We start from the raw sequence: 14,583 nt of genomic DNA on the forward strand, positions 1-14,583 counted from the left end.
AAGGAACGTAAATTTTAAATTAAACTCTTTTTTTATTCTTATAATCAACTAACCTAGTACACTTGCAGGACTGTCCCATGCTCCAGTCCGTACATACATAAGAAATGTTAAAACTCCCGACTAACATAAAGCATAGTACATACTTGTTTAATGCTATCTATTACACAGACAACCCAAATTTATTATTTACTTATCTCATTTTTTATTATCTGAAATTTTCCGCCTGAAAATACACCTTATACAAAAAAAAATTATTAAAAACTTTTAGGTAAAATAATAATGTGATATCACTTTCTTTTCAGAAAAAAATCAAGAAAGAAGAAGCATTTTCACGATTAAATATGGCCAAAATTAATCAAAATTGGCACCAAATTATGCGAAAAATAAAAGTGAAAGAAATGAAGGAAGATATAGAATATCTTAGGAAGTGGATTGAAACGCTGTTGGAGTTTAAAAATAGAAGAATTTCAAAACTAATGGAGGAACTTGAAGAAGCTGAAGAGCAGTACTTGCATAATTTCAATTCGCACTCAGACCATTTGAACAAAATTACCGGTAAATATTTTTTGGAGTGTAAATATTATTAGATAATTAAATAATAGGTGTTTTATTTCAGAAAGTCAAAACGAATACATTGAAAATCTACAATCTGAGTATCAAGAGGAACTGGATGAATTATTAAAACAAACCGAAAAAGAAAGATCTTCCATTATAGAGCATTCTAATTTGGAAACGGCTTATTTGAAAACTGTATCCTTTGGGCAGAACAGTAAAGCCTCCAAGGAAATGAGAGAAAATTGGGAGTATTATAGCAAACAACTTTATGAAGTTGAGTTTAATGTAAGTTAATTGTATAAAAGTTGTGAAATCTTAATTCAAGATTTAGTTTTGTAGATACAACATAATAAATTACTAAACTAGAGTGAAAAAAAAATAGAAAATTACATATCATTAGTGCATAAAACGAATTCAATTTTCTCATAAGAATATTCTAAAATAAAAGCAATCTGATACATATTTTCTCCATTAAGAAAGCGCTAAACTCCGCGAAGAGCATAAGAATCTTTATTTCTTTATGGGTTTTGCAATGAGTGCCTGTGGCGCCATCTGAAAGTCATACTTTAAAAGATTAATTAAGGTCACTGGATCTAAAGACATGAATGATTTAAACAAATATGAATTGGAAAAAAATTAGGCCATAGTATCCGGGACCCTGCGCACCAGTTGCATATACGTAAACTGCAGACGCACAAGGCATGGGCGAACTATTCAGCTTTTTAGACCGATCCGATTAACGGGTAGTAGAGTGCAGACGTACTTTGCCTTTATACATCTGCAGTCTACTACGATTGTTTAACTGGTAAAGGACAGATATGGCCAATAAGTCTACAGTTTAACCTGTTTTAAAAAAGTAAATAAAACACAGTATACGAAGTACGTCCAGAAAGTAGGTTCCGTTTCTCTTTATATCCGCTGCAGCGCTGCGATCGCAGTTTCGCGTATGAGCGACAGACGCTCTATATCAAGGAGAAGAAACGTGCGTCAGTTTGAGATCGCTGTCAGCTATGTATGCTTTGTTCTGCTTGTTTACAATGTCGGTGTTGATTGAAAATCCCGCCGCTTGTGAAATTAGATCCGTGATTCGATTTCGTTCATTCGATGCTAAGAAAGTGAAACTAATTGAAATTTATCGGAAATTTGCAAAATTTACAGACAAAAAAATGATGAGTGATTCAATGGTGAGAAGATGGGTCCGACAGTTCAATGAAGGACGTAGTGAGGTGGACGATAAAGAACGAAGTGGGCGTCCATCTCTGATTACAGAAAAACTGGTTCGAGCGATTAATGAAAAGCTTAAGGAAAACTGTAAGTTTAAAATTAGTGCTCTCGCTATGGAATTTTTCCAAATCTACGATCACTAATTCACGAAATTGTTTCCGAAAAACTGAAATTTCGTAGACTTTGCTCACGTTGGGTATCAAAAATTCTTACTGGGAAACACACAACAAAACGGATGGGTAGTGCACTTCAGTTTTTAATCCGTTATGATGAAGGTGGCGAAGATTTTTGCCACAGATAGTAACAGGAGATGAAACTTGGGTTTCTTATGATACTCCTGAAACTAAGCGACAATCAATGAAATGGAGGCAGACTTCATCCCCAGCAAGGGTTAAGCCGAAACAAATATTGACATCTCGAAAAATCATGTGCACAGTGTTTTGGGATAGAAAAGACATGTTACTGATTGATTTCTTACTGCAAGGTCAAACAATCAATGCAGATGTTTACTGCGAGATACAGCAAATTGCGCCACGCAATACAGAACAAACGCCGAGGATTTCTGTCAAAAGATGTTGTTTTTCTTCACGAAAATGCACGACCACACACTGCAAATGTGATGAGAAACCTCCTACAGGGATTTGGCTGGGACGCATTTGACCATCCTCCGTTAGGCTCTGACCTCGTTCCTAGTGATTATCATCTGTTCTTAAGTCTTTCCTTAGGAGTTAACACATCAATAGTGACGAAGAGCTGAAAGAAAATGTTTGCATCTGGTTGAAGACACAGGCGGCAACCTTCTATGAAGAAGGCATAGAAAAACTTGTGTCAGGCAATGACAAATGCCTGTAAAATTTCGGCAATTATGTGGAAAAATACTTTAAAAATTGTAGATTTCTTCTATGTTGTAGAAACTTCTTTAATTATTCTTATATATATCGTATTTTACGGTATATACATATTCGCGAAAAACAACTAAGTACTTATTTTTTAAATTTATTATCACCTAAACCAATGTTACTTTCTACACATAGTTGTCATTTGTGTTGTGCTCTTTTTTGTTGCTTTTTCTTAGTTTTTGTAGGTTTTCGTCCAGCTAGCAGTACTCTTCTACCTGTCATGGCAACTTTACGTCTCGATATAGATGTTGGCTGGACGGATATTTTTTCCCTTTTCTTAGTACCGCCTGCCTCTTATTTTTAAATGAAACTCCTATGTACTTAAAAGCACAATGCATGTCTGATATTATAGACTGATTTGATTTGGCATACTTACTACAGTTAAATATTTCATAATAGCCGGTCCAAAGGATTCAGGGTCACTTTCAAGTTTTGACATAATTAAATTCGAATGTTCTGCCCATTTGTTTTAATTCCTCTTTATCATTTCATGGCATTATTATCTAAGTCATCATAAACAAACATTTTTTGATCCTGTTGACTTTGGACAGAAGAGTTACAAGGAGAAATGTCCTGGTTTACATTTTTTGCTGTATTTTACTTGATTTGCAGTGTATCAATGGATGAATCTGTAATTTTTTCCAACGCTATTTCATAAAGGATCTGCTTGGAAAAAAGTGATTATTAGTTGCCGTAAACATATTATGTTTTTTCGCCATGCCCCCTTGGTATTTGCAGTAGTGTCCATTATAACCAATTGTGTCTGAACATAAAACAGACATATCTAAGTTGTGTACCAAATTTTTGGATCTTTTAAACTGCTAACTTTAAAATCCACGTTTCCAAGACTGATAACGTTATAATCTTCATTGTCTTTTTCGCCTGGCAAATACTTTTTTGCAACAGCCTTAGAAACTCTATTAGAGATAAGGTCCATAATCCGCTGTGTAAAGTAAAATTCAAAACTAGTAATTATAAAATCTGTCAATTGCATTAAGTTAAATCCAGTGATATATCTTTTAAAAAACGAAACATTACCTCAGTATAATTGTTTGTATCAGATATTGGAACCATAAGATCTTTCCTATACAGTATACACCACAGCTCAATTCGATCAAACATACGCTCTAAATAATAAGCAAAATTCTGATACAAGCATTTTTCGTAAAATGTTATAATAGAAATTTCAACATTTTCAATATTTTTTGACTTTAAAATATCTTTAAATAGCTTGTAATGAAGTTAAGCATGTTTTTTTAAAATTCCATTTTTGACCATGCCAATCCATTTCCAACATGATTTTAACACATGAAAGCTACACAACAACATTTTTGCATTACGCCAAACCGTCTAAAGGGCTTTTCTTTTATCAAGATATAAAAGTACTAAATGTGTAATGTTTACAGGAAAAATATCATACAATGATTTAACAGCGTTCAAAAACACTTCTAATTTTTGACTATTTGTCAAAATGCACCCAATAGGCAGTCCACCAGCAGAAGTATCACGAAAAAGTATACTTTATGATTTTCCACGTCACAGTTACCTAAGGAATGCAGAAAAAGTATTTCATTTGCTTGGGGTAATAGTCGCGCTACGCGTTACATGATAGGTGTACATATTGCAACTGAACAATTATCCTCAACGCAAGAGACTTTATAAAATATCCTATCATTATTTTTTTATTCGGCTAAATATTTTTCCAGATAAATTAATATATTTTTTCCTGATCTCTCTCCGTATGATGGTTTAAAGTACGCCTTCCATAGATTTTGTACGTCACTGTTGGTGGGAAGAAAGCATCTGTCTGAAATGTAATTGTCATACTCATCCCCATAATGTATCATCATTTCGACACAGTGCGTGTGATAGGTACTAGAGGCATTGTGACCATGCTGGAATAATTCAAGAAAACGATTTTTGGCTGTGTCTTCTATTGGTCTATAGCGAAGAATACAGCAGCTGACAGCATATTATAATTTTTAAATTATATCATGCATGGCCAGTTTGCAATAAGACTACTATGCTCAGGCGACTTTGGCTTGACAAGTTTCCGTTCAATTTTTATATATATTTGATGAGCACAGTTAGTATTTCTGCTGTGGGATGACTGCGTCTCTTCCTTCCTTGTATTGAAATGGCAGTAATATATTCTTTTAAAAATAATAACCGGTCTTACAGAACTTACTGGGAACGTTTTGGTTATTCTATAGATAACCTTGATTTTTTATTTTAAATCATTTACCCATTTCTGTAAAGAAAATATCAACAATAATTTCAGGGAAGTACTTTACTACTTTTTCGATTATAGTTTTTAAGATAGTATTTATACAAAATTAATGGATATTTAAACTATAGAGCATGCCCTGTGCAGACTACACTACTGAAGCAAAAATATTACCAAAGCGTTTATAACGCAAAATCGCGCAACAGCAAAATACGCAAAAATTAAGACTGGTTTCGCATATTTCATGTTATACAGTCATGTATCATTATGTATGCAGAAAATAAAGTGTTAATAACGAGCGTTAAAAATAAGGTTTTTTTCTTAAAATTAATTTTTTACGGGATTAAATCAAATTTTAATCGTGTTTAAATCACCCAGTAAAACGATAATTATTATGTTTAATACCCTAAAAATCACAAACCAATACTTAAAATCTATAAAATGCAATATTAATACGGTCCTCCAACGACAATACCCTCAGTAATTTAATAACACAGGTTTACAGCAAAATTGATGCTTTTGAATCAATATCTCTTCTAAACTGATTCTGACCTCCTAAATCCGAAACTGACCTTAGTTTTGTCCTATCACATCCTTATTTTTCTCAAACTGATATCTTAATAAAATCCCTTATTTTATAGGAAAATAGTGTCTATAAAATTCTGCAAAAAGTTTTTTAGCATAAATATGACAAAAACCAATATTTGCAAAAACGTTTAATAAAAATACTGCGTAAAACCGCGAGTCCGCTCTTGCAGCTGTAACTGAACTTAACAAAAACCGTAAAAATCAGTCATTGTTTAACAGTTCGAGTGAGTGTTTTGCCGTGCTCCGTAATCATTGTGTTTTTTTTAGCCATGGAAAGGAGACCCTGTGTTAATAAAGCAGACTATTTTTGTTATATTTGTGCACAAAACTACTAAGTTTTGTGCTTACGCATGCATTTGTGTGTAATGCGTATTATGCCTACTTTGCAATGGAACAAGAAGATCAAGACAAATCTTGGGCGCCACACATTGTATGTAGAGTTTGTGTAGAAGCTTTAAAAAATTGGACAAAGGGTACAAAAAAGTCATTAAGTTTCGGGGTTCCTATGGTGTGGCGTGAGCCAAAAAACCATACTGATGATGCTACTTTTGTTCTTTCGATTTAAAAGGTTTTATTTGCAAGAATAAAAAGCACATTTTATACCCCAATCTAAATTCCGCTATTAAGCCTATTCCTCATCGTCCCGATGTACCCTTACCTATGCCACCTAAGGGATTTGAAAATGTGTTATCATCTGAATCGGAGCAGTCTGTAGTTGAGTCCACCGACGTCGACTTCACTTCTGAAATCGAAAGAAGGCCAGAACTTTTTAATAAAATGGAATTAAATGATTTAGTAAGAGATCTTAATCTTCCCAAGATGCCTCAGAACTTCTAGTATCCAAACTTCGTGACAAGACTTTGCTGGCTCCAGGAACATCAACCAGTTCCTACAGAAATTGAGAAAAATATATAAGCCCATATTTTGTTCAAGCAGGATCCTTAGTATATTGTAATAATATACCTGAAGTAGTTATAAAGCTAGGAGATACCTCTTTCGAAAAGGAAGAATGGCGACTATTTATTGACTCCAGTACAAGAAGTCTAAAAGGTGTTTTGCTACACAATAGTAATATGCTAGCCTCTGTTCACCTGAAGGAAAATTATGAAAGTTTGAAACTTCTCTTGGAAAAAATAAAATACCAAGAACATAACTGGATGCTTTGTGGAGACTTGAAAGTCCTCTGTATGCTTCTTGAGCAGCAGTCAGGATATACTGATAAACATTTGTGCTTTATTTGTGGATGGGACAGTCGAGCACAAGATAAACAGTGGAGTAAAAAGGAATGCCCTACAAGAGAAAACTTTACGCCGGGAAGCAAAAATGTAAAGTGTAATACCTTAGTTGACCACAAAAAAATTATTGCCCCTTCTGCATATAAAATTGGGCTTGATGAAACAGTTTGTCAAAGCTCTCGACGAAAACGGAAACTGTTTCAAGTATATTTGTACAAAATTTCCCAAGTTGTCTGATGCCAAATTAAAGGAGGGAGTTTTTGTAGGTCCCGATATTAGAGCTTTATGTAGAGACCAAGACTTTCAAAATTCTATGACGCCTATCGAAAAGGAAAACTGGTGCTTATTTAAAGAAGTTATTGATAAGTTTTTGGGAAATAAAAAGGATCCAGACTATAAGAACATAGTCAGGAAAATGTTAAAACATTTTCGTGTGTTAGGCTGCAAAATGAGTTTGAAGGTACACTTTCTATTCACATAATTATCTAAACCACTTTTCGGGAAATCTTGGGGCAGTTAGCGAGAAATAACGTTTCCATCAAAATATTAAAGAGATGAAAAGGAGTTACCAGGGTAGATGGAGTGTATCGATGATAGCAGACTACCGCTGGATGCTACGACGTGATAATTCGCATAAAATTCATAGTAGAAATTCTACAAAACACAGTTTTCTAACAAAAAGGCGAAGATTGCATTAAGTTAAGCATTAAAATTACGTTATATTTTAAGCATAACTCATATTTTTCTTAATTTAATAAATGTATTTGTATTTATGGCTTATATGATTTATTTTTTGTGATTTGCAAAAACATCTTATGTGATGCATAAAAATAGATAACAAAATTGAAATCAGCGTATCAAATTAAAAATATCTTTCAAAAAGTTTAAAAGTTTATTTTGTGTAATTATTACTATTTAAAAATCGTAGAACGTTACATGACGCGTTACGTGTGATGGCTTAGTCAAATTTTAATTTAGGCTCATTCCGTATCCAAAAAATAGAGTAAAGAAGTTTTAATTTTATTAAAAACTACATATATTATGTTTTTTAGGCTCATAAAAGTGATATGATCAAATTTTTTTGTTGTTTAAGATTATCAACACTATAAAAACCACTTGCTCATTTTTTTAATATAAGTTAGACTCAGCGTTAAATAAGGTAGTTATAATAGAAAAACATCAGTTAACTATATAGAAGCCTAACTATATTAAAAGGAAATTATTGAGCCTTAAATGTCTAAAAATAATAAAAACATAAATTGTTTTTTTTTAATTGCAAAGTAAATTTTTAATTTCACTTTCTCTAATAGCTCCAGAGACTGAAATACATAATACGTTATTGCGTTGACAATTTTGGACATACCCAATTTTAAATTTTTTAAACCCTTAGAATCGTATAAATAAACCATACGAAATGCTTATTTTAAAACAGTAAATATGACTAATTAATTATAACAATAAACATATTATTATAAACTGTTTTTTGCATCACAGTCAAGATATAAACAGAATTTGAAAACAGGCAGAGTAATATTAAACTATGTATGACTGACAACGGTTGACTATTACTGTTAAAAATGGCGGAATGAAGAATTTAAGATTTCTCTTTAACCGCCTGTTATAAAATTTGTGTTTCATTATCACTATAATTTCCGCCAAATTATACTGACCTTTACTTCCTCTTTAGAATGCAGTTTTGTTCTAAAACTACTTTGGTTCATAAAGTTATATTCATAACCTTCTGGAATATTTTCATTGTTTATGTCAGTCTTATACAAATTGTCACACTAGTTAATATCGAAACTACTTACCTACTGTAAATTGCATACGTAGAAGCCGAATTTACGTCTCAAATTTACGTACGGGCGGAGAGCATCTACGCCGATCCCTGCCAAACTTCTACGAAGTATCTTGCTATGCCTTCTGCTTCTACAGTTTACGTATATGCGCACCGGCTCCTATGCAAGGCAGAGCGCTCCAAGCTTGCCACTGACTGGAATGCATTGTACGCAGCTCAAAGGTAGTGCAAAAAGTGACTTTAAGATTCTAAAAAATAGTGATGGAGGCGCTTTTGCGAGGATGTTGAAAAGACATCCTTTGCGGCACGCCTGCGCAAGGTTGTTTCTAAGGATCCTGATACTAAAATGGGGTCGCTGTGGTCACTTCCAGATAGGGGCTTTATACCCAATGAGTGTGAGATCTTGGAGGTCATGCTACGGACTCACCAGGTTTCAACTCACGACTCTCAGTTCTCGCGTTCAATTCGTATCGATTGCGATAATCATCTACAAGAGGGTAAAGTGATAGGTTAAATTATTTTCCCCGTTTAAATCTCTGGGCATGAATGGATTATATCCATGCCTTCTATAAAAAAGGTTAGATATACTAACTTCACATATCGTCAGACTATTCAGGACTTCGCTTGCTTACGGCTTCGTCGCAAAGTTTTGTCGAAAGGTTAAAGTTGTTATATCGACCAATTAGTATTACCAGTTTTCTTCTAAAGACAATAGACAGTCTGATCCTATAGTTATCTGAAAGAAATCACTGTATGTGCAACAATATGTCTACCAGGCCGGCAAATCCACGGACCTGGCTCTACACCACCTCGTCAGAGGTGGTGTAGAGCCACCTCTGACGTGGTGGATGGTACTCTAGATGATGGTAATGCCTGTCTAAGTGCTTTTCTAGATATCGAAGGTGCATTTGGTATCACTTGTTTCGCAGTAATCTGCCAAACACTCAAATGCCACGGCTCAAAATTTTGTTTGGTGAGTTAAATAAAGGTCATGCTCTCGCAGCGGTAAATATCTGCCCAGCTCTACAGCGCGGTTGTCACTAGGCAGCCAAACAAGCAGCAACCCTGCACCTCTTCTTCACTAATGTGATGCTTAAGCATGCAAGATGATGGGCTTGATCTAGTTCGAATTTTTGCTCTCTCCATGTAGTTTCAATATAGTTTCGTATCAAAAATAAAGTAGATCTAGTGAATAATCTTTGGGGGCAGACCTCAAGTAATATTCAAAACATACGTAAAGGGCGCAGGTTGTCAGGTTCTTAATTATTAAATATTCTGGCTGCATGCCCCATGGAGACACAATGCGTGGTGTGTCAAAGTTATGTCTCCTTGTGAACGGTAGAGCTCTACTTTTTTAGAGTTTCTCCCTCTTTCCACAGGATTTATGTGTATTATATGTAGCGCTCTCATCATGGATCCCTGTATAATAGCAAAATGTTTTCCCGAGAAATGAGCCATCAGGTCGTCAGTTTGGATTATTAATTAGGCCTAAGAGTGAAAAACTGTTTTCCCCAAGTAGGTGTCTAACAGGATTTTAAGCAACAGGTCGCGAGTCCTTGGCAGGTTACTGACTGTTGTCAAACGTCTCTTCGATGTCTAGAAATACACCATTCCTTTCCATTTCCTAGAGCGCTTTGGTGGTGGACCTGACTCTAGGTTCGTGGATTTGCGTGAAAACATATTTTTTATTAAAGATGCTTTCTTTTGAGTGTAGATTAATAATTTTCTTTAGCAGAAAATTGATACAGCCGCTTAGTTCATCAGATTTGGGATCTATGGAGTCACTTCTTTTTAGCTTCGGAATAATCTCTGTTCATCCATGCCTAAATATTCAGAGAGAGAAATTTACTTGGTTGTCTATTTCATGCTTTTGTAAGTCATTATTCTCTAAATAGTCTCATACTCTTTACAAATCAGAGCCCGAAGGCTGACAGAAGGATCATGATCGTTACCTTAATTGTTGTTTGTATCATTACTACATCTTTCACTGTCAGCATTAGCAGATTAAATAAATGATAAACGAGCGCGGGAGACATTTTTTGCATAGCTTAAATTTCATTTCAATATAAATAAAGGTTTGCAGCTCAAGTTCTATAAGTAAAATTTCTTCATCAGGATATTGAGCACATGAAATCATTTTAATAATGCATCTATGTTGACTACAATATTGATAAACAAGACCTGCCTAAAAGAAGCTCGTAAATAATATCTAGTAGTGAGTATATGCAATTTTTGCTACTAGCTGCTAGAAGAAGAACAATATTTCTATAGATTATTATTAAGAAAACTATATTTTACTCGTAACAAAAGATCTGGTCAACGCCTCATAATTTTATCATTAATTTTTATGGCTAAAAACTTTATTGAATTAGGGCAAAAAAGGATGTTACATCAGGAAAGTAAATGGAGAAAAGAGTAACTTGACATTATGAACTTTAGGTCATATATGCTAAAAAGTCATGGGTATAATTAAATTTTTCTAATAAAAAACAAGTTATTTAATTAAAACAAAAGATGCAATATATTGTATATGTTCACATTTTATTTGAAACGCAGTTATTTTACTATCACATAATTCTAAGCATAAATATGGTTTAGGAATATGTAGTTTTAGCAGTAAAATACGTCATCCATAATTAAGTCATCCAATTAAGAGTACCATTTAAATATCCATTGGTCCTTATCAGTTTTATAGGTTTGTTCCTGTAGGCCAATCATCACAGTTTGACCGTCCCTTTTCTGCCATACAGTTAAGTAACTTTTTGGAATATTCGCAAGAATCTTCTATGTTATCTAGAAAAAAATTTTAATAATTAGTAGAAAAATTTATGAATGTATCTAATTTAACAAAGTATGCAATCTGACAGCAAACTATAGAATGCTAATTTTTTTAAAAATCACTAAGTATAAACTACCTTCTTCAATATTTTGGAAACATTCATCTGTAGTTTCTTGAATAAAATCTCTGACTTCTCTGGTATTTACTGTCTGCAGGAGGGCATCCACAAACTTCTTGTGATCTGGAACGCCATTCGAATCCGTCTAAAAAATTATTAATTTATGTAAGGTTAAATAATGACAATGTTAACCTTTTGCGGCAGAATTTATTTTTTTGTCAAAAAAAGTAAAAAACTTGTTTGAACTTAGATAAATATAATATCTAGAAGCCATATTTATAGTTCTTATGCATTTTGGCTTTTTGATTAAGTTTTAGCAAAGATAATTATACTAACGAATAGATAACCCACGTAAATGACAAGCTGTGAACTGACAAGGAGACATCAATGCTTCCTTAAATAAGAATATTTTATGCGCTAACCGTGTAAGAATCGAAGCGACGTTGCCATTACTGATAACATTTTAAATTTTATCTGTTAGTGAATAATTATTCTCTCGCGCCGCGCCGCGCCGTATAAAGGCAGAACGAGGTATTCGCAAAAATTAAGTTTTGGGAAAATGGATGTTTTAATTAATTTTTAGTTTATTCTTAACATATTGATTTAACTTATTATTAAAAACTTGTGACTATGTTTTTTTGCCTTATTTTTACACTGAGATAGATACACTGAGATAAAATTGCTTGGGCCTTAATATATAGTGAGGTTTTGTCGCCTGCATTATTTGCCTCTGTAAAACTACATAAAATATTACACCAACCATATTATTGCATTGAAAAAATTTGTAAAAATCGCGAAAAATTGTTGAATCATCATTTTGGTTTTGTTCCCATTAAAATTAAAATTTCTCCATTATTATTTCAAACGCTAAAATTTAAAAAAAAATGCACATGCCTAGAAAAATAAAACGATTCTAAATTTATAAAGACTTAATTTTTGGCATTTTTTGCATTGATTTGTCTTTATACCGCATCGTAGGATTATTATTGATAAGGCCTTAATCTTTAAAGTTGACATTTGAGGTTAATTAGGAACAAAGTGGAGGAATATGTTTTAATAGAAAATAATTCTCACAAATATTTTAAATAACAAAATCAAAGCAACATTACTAGTACCTATATTATTTTTATGAAAAAACTTAAAGTTGTGGTTTAAAGCTAATTAAACAGGACAAAATGCCGGGTTGAATTTTGGTGCATATTCTTATATAGGCCTTTAATCGAAAATACGAGAGCATGTGTTGCTTTTTTTGAGGAACGCCCTAAGACACCTAAATCTTCAAATCCTTCAATGAGATCGAGTTTTTTGTTGTATTCAATTAGTTTTTTTAATGCTAACCTCGTCAAAGGCTAACACAATTTTTTTTTCATTTTTGGTCATACCCTCACATTTTTTTTAAGATGATACTTTAAACCATTGTCAAAATCTGTTTTAAATAAATTTTCGCTCATCCATCTTTGTATTGTTGAAACGGACGGTAAAATAAAACCTTTACGCCTCAAAAACATATATGCCGCAGGAGATTTATAAAAAATTGACACAGACACTTCTTTTTTCCTGTTGTTCCATTTTTTTCTAGACTGTCCATTTAATTGCATCAAAATAAATGTTTTTGGTACTACTGATAGAAATGTTAACAACGGCATTACTTTTGAAATTAAAGACTTATTATTTTTTTGTTTTAACTGTAAAAGTCGCATACGGAATTTATTTTTTTTTGAATTTACTTCCGAATGTTTTTATTTGTTTTTTAACATTAATTTTCTTGGCCTCATTGTATGATTTGGAAGTTTAATTATTTCCTCTAGTTTTTTTGTATTATGATCGCCTTCGTTTAAATGTAATTTTTTCGTTACATTTTCGTTGGTTGTCGGACTGTCTGTAGGTAAAGCCCGTTTTTTCCCCGAATAGGTCCTTTCTGGTGATAGTACTTTTAAATGTTTATCTGTTGGGAAATATACGTAGGGTGTTGCATTTATTTTTAAATAACGCCATTTTTTCGTCCGAAAAGCGCTGTCCGCAAAATGTCTCTCACACAAGTGTTTATTTTTCAAGATTTCCAGATCCATACCAAGTAACGTTGCGTTTCCTGAAATCGGTAAATAATAAAAATACCGTTTGATGATTAATTTTTATTTCGGGTGTTGCATCGCCAAGGGGGACCTAGGAAAATATTGACTGTTCTTGTAGAGAGAAAAAATATTTAAGTTAATTAAAGAATAATAAAATCTTCTACCAACAAAATAACTTTCATTTTTTTTAATTGGTCTTGATTGTCTAAGATTGTCCAAAAATCTTGATGAGTTTTTTGTCACGCTGTACTTACAGGTACTGCTCAAAGTAAAAATCCAAATGACTACTGTATTTACTACCAATGTATAAAATGACAAACTTATTTGACGGTCCACTAGTCAAGATAAAAAAATGTTGGTTGTTACCTGTAAATACATTGCAATAAAAAAAGATAATTTTTTATATAGATTTTTGGCTATAAAGCTTAATAAAGCTCACAGAATCGGCGTGAATTGATATATATGTCAAAGGTATTTTGACTATCAAAGTAACAAGTGGTAGAGATTTAAGCTATTTAAATAAGTAAAAAATGTATGTGCGTGACGTGCTATTTTATTGCTGTGCTATTTTATAGGCTGTAGATTTTAGTGCTCTTTAATAAATTTTAATACTTTTTTCTCTAAGTTAAAGAGGAAAGCCAATCCCTATAAAAAATAACATGGGATTTCCTGTGTCCCACTTAGCAATGGCAACACTAAGTATACAAAAGTGCATGAGCACAAAAAAACGATGACGCGCAAAAGAGAAATTCTATCAAAAATATTTAGATCAACGATCCCATCCTCAAACTTCCCCAAAATCGTTATCATATAATACCTATTTAAAAAGAGATACAATACCTATTTAAAAAGAAGTTGGTCAAGATTAGAAGTTCACTTTATTGACTTTTACAGATGAGGCAGTAAAATGATTAATAGGGAGTAGAATGATGAAGTTTACTACACGAGCTTTAGCGAAGGCAGTAATTTTAAAACGCCTATTTTACTCTAATAAATAACTATTATTATTTGTTATGGTACTATTTTTAAGGTTTTATCTCAAAGTAATTATTGTTTTGGAATTTGACTATTTAAACCGGTATTATATA

At 32.9% G+C, this 14,583-nt stretch overlaps 2 protein-coding genes across 2 annotated transcripts in view; one reads left to right on the top strand and one right to left on the bottom strand.

Annotated features, from left to right (window-relative positions):
• The window catches only part of LOC126735682 (dynein regulatory complex subunit 2), a 92,467-nt gene that overhangs the window by 12,860 nt on the left and 65,024 nt on the right, over nt 1–14,583 (top strand). The window contains exons 2-3 of the mRNA XM_050439747.1: nt 303–555; nt 617–840. Of these exons, the coding sequence (XP_050295704.1) occupies nt 303–555; nt 617–840 (477 nt within the window). The remainder of the gene's footprint in view (nt 1–302; nt 556–616; nt 841–14,583) is intronic.
• LOC126735071 (general odorant-binding protein 71) overlaps nt 11,049–14,583 on the bottom strand; it is a 28,631-nt gene continuing 25,096 nt past the window's right edge. The window contains exons 4-5 of the mRNA XM_050438964.1: nt 11,442–11,568; nt 11,049–11,319 (exon numbers count right to left, since the gene is read on the bottom strand). Of these exons, the coding sequence (XP_050294921.1) occupies nt 11,216–11,319; nt 11,442–11,568 (231 nt within the window). The 3' untranslated portion in view covers nt 11,049–11,215. The remainder of the gene's footprint in view (nt 11,320–11,441; nt 11,569–14,583) is intronic.

The sequence above is a fragment of the Anthonomus grandis genome, chromosome 4, assembly GCF_022605725.1.
Source record: "Anthonomus grandis grandis chromosome 4, icAntGran1.3, whole genome shotgun sequence".
Taxonomy (NCBI): domain Eukaryota; kingdom Metazoa; phylum Arthropoda; class Insecta; order Coleoptera; family Curculionidae; genus Anthonomus; species Anthonomus grandis.